Genomic DNA, 7,382 nt, shown 5'->3' on the forward strand with positions numbered 1-7,382 from the left:
AATACCACTTTTGAAATCAGTTTTTATTTGTTTTTATTAGGGGCAGGTAAACCAATTGTTAAGTACTTCTTCCAGAGACACTGAGCCCACATCCACAAGAGGAGCAGCACTTCCCAGCAATGGCAGCACTAGAACCCAGAATGAGGGGGATGGAAAAATCAAAAGACCTGACCCCAGCCAGACAGACAAGGACAGCGTCCTTCACGCCACCGTTAAGCAGCTGAGAAACCTTGGGGTAAAAATTGACTCCCCAAGTAAAATGAAGAAAAATTCACATAAAGTGGACCAAGCCAGGTAATCTTGTGTTTCTGTTATAAATGGGCACACGTCCATGGTGTAGCAGTCTTGGGACAGAATAGCCATATTCTGATATTCTAGGAATATCATGATGATCTCTTTAGAATTTTATAGTCAAGAGCTCTGGCCAAGGGCCCAAGTAGACCTGATCCTTCACGAGCTCCTTCCACCACTCGCTTTCCTCCCATCGAGACCTGGCCACACTCAGTGAAAGGACTTTGAGACCCAACAGCTACCTTTTGTAGACTGGCTCAATCACCATCCTGTGATAAGACCCATGGGATGGAAAGTGGCCTGCATTTTGGTAATCAGCTAAACTCTATTTCCAAGACCCTTCTATTTCCTGGAGCGTGGTTTAGCCTTTTGGGCAGGAGACAAAACCTCACAGATGCCTTGGCATGATTCCAGTTCTTCATTGCTTCCATTATACTCAAATGTCTATGCAGAACAGGAAATAGAGATGGAAATTCCTAGAGAACCTTTCGGTAACATCCAAAATGGCTTTAGTGACTTTCTCAAGGAAGTGAAAATGGAGGTTAGAATGGATTCAGGGTACGGTTTCCTGTATTTTGAAGTGAGATTTTCTACCTTGTGATAGTAAATTATCCCTTGATGGGATTGAGGTTGGCAGGAGGTTCACAGCACATCTGAAAGGCAGTAGGCCTGGCTTAAGTGTGGTTTTAATAGCCTTGGTGAGAATTAATTCAGTGGATTTTGTGTGTTTGAGAAACACGTTTTTAAGGAAGTCGTTCCTTTTTCATTCGGCTGTAATGGTCTATGATTTCAGCATGATCCTCTGAGATGCTTCCACCCTTCAAGGCTCGGCTCTAGCCTCTCAACCCTTAGACAAGTTCCCAACAGACAAGCCTTCCTTGAGGCTTTCCCTAACCTGGAGTGCTCTGCTCCCCTTCCCTCTCCTCCATCTCTGGCCTCCCTTCCACTTCTGTATGAATTGTGTGTTTATGTCTAAGTACGAGTCACTGTGCAGGCCTTTTCTTTTTCATGTTTAGAAAAGCATTTTTATCTTCTTGGGCCTTAATTTTCTTACCTGTAAATAGGCTTGAATGAGTAACTAAGAGTACTGCTGGTTCTCATTCTACATCTCAGAAAAATGTGCATCATAAGGCTAAAGTGAATACAGACCTATGCAAAGTAATCACTCAGAGAACACTTGGGGAGGCAGGGCCTTGATAGCTTTTTGGGGGTTTGGGAAAAGCTTCATACACAAAATGGGAACTGGGCTGCATCTTAAAGGAATAGAGGAGTTCTCAGAGGCAAAAGGAAAGAGAGGTGAAGAAAATGGATGTGAACTCTACTTCTAAACTACTATGGGTAACTATGGGTAACATTTTGGGGATTCCATATGGAGGGATGCATTACTCCAGGACACACACTGCTAAATAGCTTCTGAACTAAGCATTGTCCAGTAATGGAGCAGGCTTTCCCAGAAACAGGTAGCAGATTTTTCCTCACCAGAGGCTTTCTGCCGGAGACTGGATGACCATTTGTTAGAGTCCAGTACTTGTTGGACTAGAGACTTCATGTGTCCTATCCGACTTGAACAATTTAGGAATTTGGATTCCTGAGCTTGTGGTGACAGGAAGGAGAAGGGATACAGATATCCCAGCTGTGTGGGGAAGAAATGGAGACTTGGGGGTCTCATGGCTTGTGTGAAAGAATGAGTTCTTAGTTGGTGGAGCCATTGAAACCACTTCTGAGTCCCCACCTCCTGCCCATGAGGATTCTCTTCCCTCTCCTCAGGTAGATCTGTGTGGTTCTCAAGGCTGAGGACCACAGTTTCCCATGGTTTTGTATCCTTCTCCCCTCAGCAAAGAGTTGTTAGATAGTGGGACCTTGCATGAGGAGCCATTAAAGATATTAATCCTCTCTGTCCACAAGGGACTAAAACCTAAACAAAATCCTATTAACACATACCTCTGCTGAGTAAGTTCCTACTTTATGTACTTGTAATTTGTCTTTCTCTTTTTGTTGTTGTTTAATAAATGGGAAAAAATATATTTTAAATATTTTATATACACTTATATTTCATATTCATATTTATAATTTATACAAAATATATATTTTAAAATAAAATATATGCTTCTCTTTGGGGCTGGTGTATATTAGTAGGGAGATGTAAACTCCCTCAGCTGGGTCTTTACAGTTAGGCAGGAGGCACAAACTCAGTCTTGTTCTTCTGTGTCTTTCAGCGTATTGGCGTGCATCAGCCCTGAAGCGGTCATCTCTGGATTAAACTGTATGTCCTTTTCTAATGTGGGCATGAGTGGCTTAAGCCCCAATGGTGTGGATCTGAGCATGGAGGCCAATGCCATCGCTCTCAAATATTTAAATGAAAATCAGCTGTCACAGCTCTCCTTCAATCGAGCAAACCCAAATCTTCCCGACGCATCCTTCAGCCTTCTTCATATTAATACAGACAAAAATATGGTGGGGCTTAGTTTGATCTCCCCAAACATGTCATTTGCCACCAGGAAATATATGAAGAGGTACGGGCTGATGCCAAGCAGTGACAGTGAGGATGAGGAAGAGATCCCAGATGCGACAGAAGTCACCAAGAGTGAACATTCACTGGATCAAACTTTGGCGTCTGGCCCCGAGCAGTTTAGCTGTCACAAGGATGGCCCTGGAAGAGACTGTGAAATTCTAGATTTGAAATGCTACAACCAGGAGGTAGCGGGTGCCCACTGGCTGCCAAAGCCCGAGCTGCCAGCATTAAGAGACGTCACAAATCAAGCGGCCCAGCCAAGAGCCGCAAGCTCACCTGAGGATGAGTCCTCTGCCTTCATCCTAAGAGACTTAAAGAAAAACCCCTCCATCAAATTGCTGACTGGCAGGCCTGAGTTTACTCAGCATCCTGAGAAGGAAAACCAAAGGGACATTCAGGTGTTGCCTGAAAGTTTGCAGCCTTCTGACCCGCTCAGAGAAATGAATAGCATGAATTCAGTGGGTACCTTTTTAGATGTCCGGCGTCTCAGGCAGCTGCCCAAATTATTTTAGTTATTTAAAGAACTGCCCACCTTTTCTGGATTGAGGCAGAGGCTTGGGCCGGGCCAAGGGCTTGGTCCTTGAAGAACGTGAGTTGGGCCACTGAATTGGGTAACTGAGATCATTGTAGAGTCCATCTCTGCAGTGGTCAAGGAGCCAGTAGCCCACTGCCAGGAAATGGCAGCGGTTCTGGACAGAGCTCTAGTTCTGGGAGCCAGTACTGTAGTCACCAGAACAATGAAAGTGGAGTCCTGGGGAGTGAATGCTTACCCTCATTCTTAGGGTCTAACATTGGGAAGAAAAATCATTTTAGCCAATATCTTGGTCGAGGTTGTTTACAGTCAACTTGTGTTAAAGTTGATTCGGTCTCAGCCAGCTCTCCTCTCTGCACATGCCCTGAGTTCCTATGAAATAAAGGACTCAGCCTTGGAAAGAGGATTATTACCCTTTTAGAGCCAGGCAATTTGACTTCTTTTTTTCCCCCTAATACATTTTTCTAAAATACATTTTATTTAAGAACTTTCTATCTTTTTAATTAAGCTGCTTATTTGTTAAAAATCTTGAGGCAATTTAAACTATTGGGATCCTGCATGATTGAGGCTTGTGTGACACTGTTCATTGAGTTGCTTTGACTAATCCAGAGCAATTCATTTATCGTGTGTGTTTTGTAAACTTGGGAGTGAGTTTTTCAAGTGTTTGAATTTAATAAAAACGTGTAGGCTGTCTGCCTTGACCACCTGCTAGTGTAGCCTTATAGATCTCTTTGTTGGGAAATAACATCCTTCAAACGTTAAGGAACATTCAACATTTTTGAATTGGTCATTTTTGTCATCTGTTCTTGAATTAAAAGAAAACTTCACTGTACCTTCTGGAAGTTTGATGACTGTGTCCTGGAGAAAAGAGTTCTCCCCTATTCCTCCCTTAAAAAGAATAAATTATCAAGTAAAAGCAACATAACTGCAAGGCCCTATGCGCTTCCTATTTTGAAAGGCTATGGTTTGACCACATAGGATTTCCGTTGATTAAGTCCATGGTAAAGACTCCTTTCCAAAGAATGTCACCTGTTTGTCCAAGGAGACAGATATGAGCCAGTTAAAACTGAGCATCATTCCCTGTGCTCGAGATGATGATGTGGCCTCCACAGGCCTCCATCTCCACCTCTTACACTGCTTTTTTGTGGGAGGGGTTTTTTGTTTGAGTTCACTTTGTAGAAATCTTCATGAGAGGGGTTTCTGGGAATCCCTCTGTACTTTAATGGAATGGAGCTCCCTGTGATACTTGGGGTATGTTTTGCTTAATCTCAGGCCTGAAACGAAACCTGTTCATTATTGAATGAGTGGGGGCTCCACGTGCAAGACTAGGAAACACCTTAGAAAAGTTTGGGGAGAAAAACAAGCAAAGAATCTGACAATCCTGTCTAGTAGAACAAAAGCCCTTTGAACCTTTTGTGCCAAGCATGACCAGTCAGGACAGAACCTCAAATCTTCCAAGGTTTGACTGACCCGAGGCTGTCAGATCCAAGAGGTTTGGGGTTTCGGAGCCATCCAAATCATACATGTCCCCAAAGCCTACTTTGATTGGGGATCAGGCCAGTGGGTAGGTTAAGTGTTAAGTCTTAAGCTTTGGATCAAAGAATGTTTGTGATGGACCATTCCCTCTCATCACCTTCAGAAGATTGCAGTAGAGCATTCCAGGGCTGTTCCCAAAGCTGCTTCCTTGGAGGCATCACCACCAACTTTTGGAGCAGCTGTGTCCAGCAGCTGTGCTGGCCAAATGAAATGGTCACACTGCAGCCCTTTTTCTTTTTCTTTTTTTTTTTTTTTTTTTTTTACATATTTCTATATGAGTCACATTGGAAGAGAAAAATCAAAATAAAAGGGAAAGGGAAAGGAAAAAAAAAGTGAGCTTAAAAAAAGCTCACTTTTGAAAAAGCTCACTTGAAAAAGTGCTTCAATCTGGATTCAGTCTCCATGGTTCTCTGGATGTGAATGGCATTTTCCATCCAAAGTTTACTGAAATTGCCTTGGATCACTGAATTGCTGAGAAGAGCCAAGTCTGTCATACTTGCTAATCACACAATTTTGCTATTACTGTGTACAGTGTTTTCCTGTTTCTTCTCACTTATTCAGCATCAGTTCATGTAAGTCTCTCTAGGTTTTTCTGAAATCAGCCTGTTCATCATTTCTTAAACAATCACATTCTATTATTTTCATATACCATAACTCATTCAGCCATTCCCCAATTGCATCCACTCATTTTTCAGTTCTTTGCCACTACAAATAGAGCTGCTACACATGTGTGTGTTGCACCTGTGGGTCCTTGTGCCTCTTTTATGATCTCTTTGGAATACAGACTTAGTGGTGTCATTACTGGATCAAAACTCTTTGGTCATAATTCCAAATTGCTCTCCAGAATAGTTGGATCACTTCACAATTCCAACAATGCATTAGTGTTGCAGTTTTTCCACATCTCTGTTAGAAATATAGTCTTGACACTGAACATCAAATCTCGAGGAAAATTTATTAAAGAAGGATCTTAAGGAATTGTCTTAATATTTCTGGCCAGATGTGGGCTCCACTCTTCTTCAGGAAGAAGGAGCACTGAGCACAGAAGTGAGAGAAGCTTTAGACTTGTTAGTTTGGTGCAGTCCCTCTCTTCAGAGATCTAATTGGTCCGTTTCTTCTGGGTTACAATCTTTCTGATGTGCCCTGAATATGTCCTCCCTCCCTCCTCACTCATCCCATGTTCTAAAATAGTGGAAAACTCCTACAGGGTGTATTTAATATTTATTTAACCTATTAAGCAGGCACAATGATGATTTGTCCAAGGCAGGTCCTTGATCCCAATTAGTCTGAGCTGAGTCAGCTATTATCTCGTTTGTATCTTGTATGTATGTAATTTGCATATTGTCTCACCTATTAGACTGAGTTCCCTGAAGACGGGTTATATATATTTTTTGCCTTTTTGTTCCCCGTGCTTCATTATGAATGCTTAATAACTACATGCGGGCCAACATACAGGTAAACATTAGAGAATCAGGGTGGAGAGAACATCCCAAACTGGGAGGTTCCTATTCTCCAGTGGGATATTCTTTAGCTGAGCCTCCCAAAAACTATGGGGTTCTAAGAGTCAGAGATGAGGAGAGGGATCCATTCCAGACATCATGATAGGAAAGGAAATGCTTAAGTTTAGGTAGAACCTCCAGGTTCTACCTGGAGTATGTGGAGATTTAACATGACATCACAACCCTAAGTGAAGACTTTTCTTCTAGAAAATTTATTATATTTATTTTATTCTGGAAGTACTAGTGAGCCACTGAAGATTCTTGAGTAGAGAGGTACCATATCTGCAGAGAATGGGCTGGATAGAGGAGAGGGTGAGAATGAGGGAACCTTAGGAAGGAAAATGCTGCTGTCTCAACTTCTTCAAACGGGGATTTCTTCTCTAGTAGCCCTCACTCACAAGGGATCATTCTACCTGTCTGGCCACACTCGGTGATGAGGGAACTCACTTCCAAGGTGTCCCATTTATTTTTGAACAAAAATAGGAATTTCTTAAATTGAGCTGAACTCTGCCTCTGCTTGTGTTTCAAAGTGGTTTCATCACTTTGGGCACTTCCTCCAATGCACATCTAAACCTGACACCTTAATATACACCTTAATATATGCTAGTAAATAATAGCCAGGACACAAATCTCCCTTCTATGGCCTTAATAATAGCTGACATTTATAAAGCACATCAGCTTTTCAAGGTACTTTCTGCATGACCTTATTTGAGCTCCACCACAAAGCTACATGGGTAATATTCCAGGCAGGATTGCTATTTCATGGATGAGGAAGCAGCTTCAGATGCCTTAAGTGATTTGTTCATGTTCACATAGTAGAGTCAGAGGCAAGGTTTCAATCCAAATCTTCCAGTACTGTGAGATGCTCCTTCCTCCTTAGTTCTTCGCTAACAACCTACTCACCGTGTCGACTTGAAAAGGATTTCTTAGATGAGCATGACGCAGCATGATGCTGGCTAAAGAGCACCTCCATGTTCTACATGTTCTAGGTAGCCTGGGTGAAAATCTCACACAA

The 7,382-nt window shown here is 42.3% G+C and overlaps 1 protein-coding gene across 2 annotated transcripts in view; it reads left to right on the forward strand.

The window, feature by feature from the left end:
- The window catches only part of STIL (STIL centriolar assembly protein), a 46,954-nt gene extending 42,787 nt beyond the window's left edge, over nt 1-4,167 (forward strand). For both annotated transcript variants that reach the window (XM_023501574.2, XM_012547485.3), the window contains 2 exons: nt 41-294; nt 2,508-4,167. In XM_023501574.2, coding sequence (XP_023357342.1) covers nt 41-294; nt 2,508-3,315 — 1,062 coding nt within the window. In that variant the 3' untranslated portion in view covers nt 3,316-4,167. The remainder of the gene's footprint in view (nt 1-40; nt 295-2,507) is intronic.
- Nucleotides 4,168-7,382: the final 3,215 nt, after the last annotated feature.

The sequence above is a fragment of the Sarcophilus harrisii genome, chromosome 4 (assembly GCF_902635505.1).
Source record: "Sarcophilus harrisii chromosome 4, mSarHar1.11, whole genome shotgun sequence".
Taxonomy (NCBI): Eukaryota; Metazoa; Chordata; class Mammalia; order Dasyuromorphia; family Dasyuridae; genus Sarcophilus; species Sarcophilus harrisii.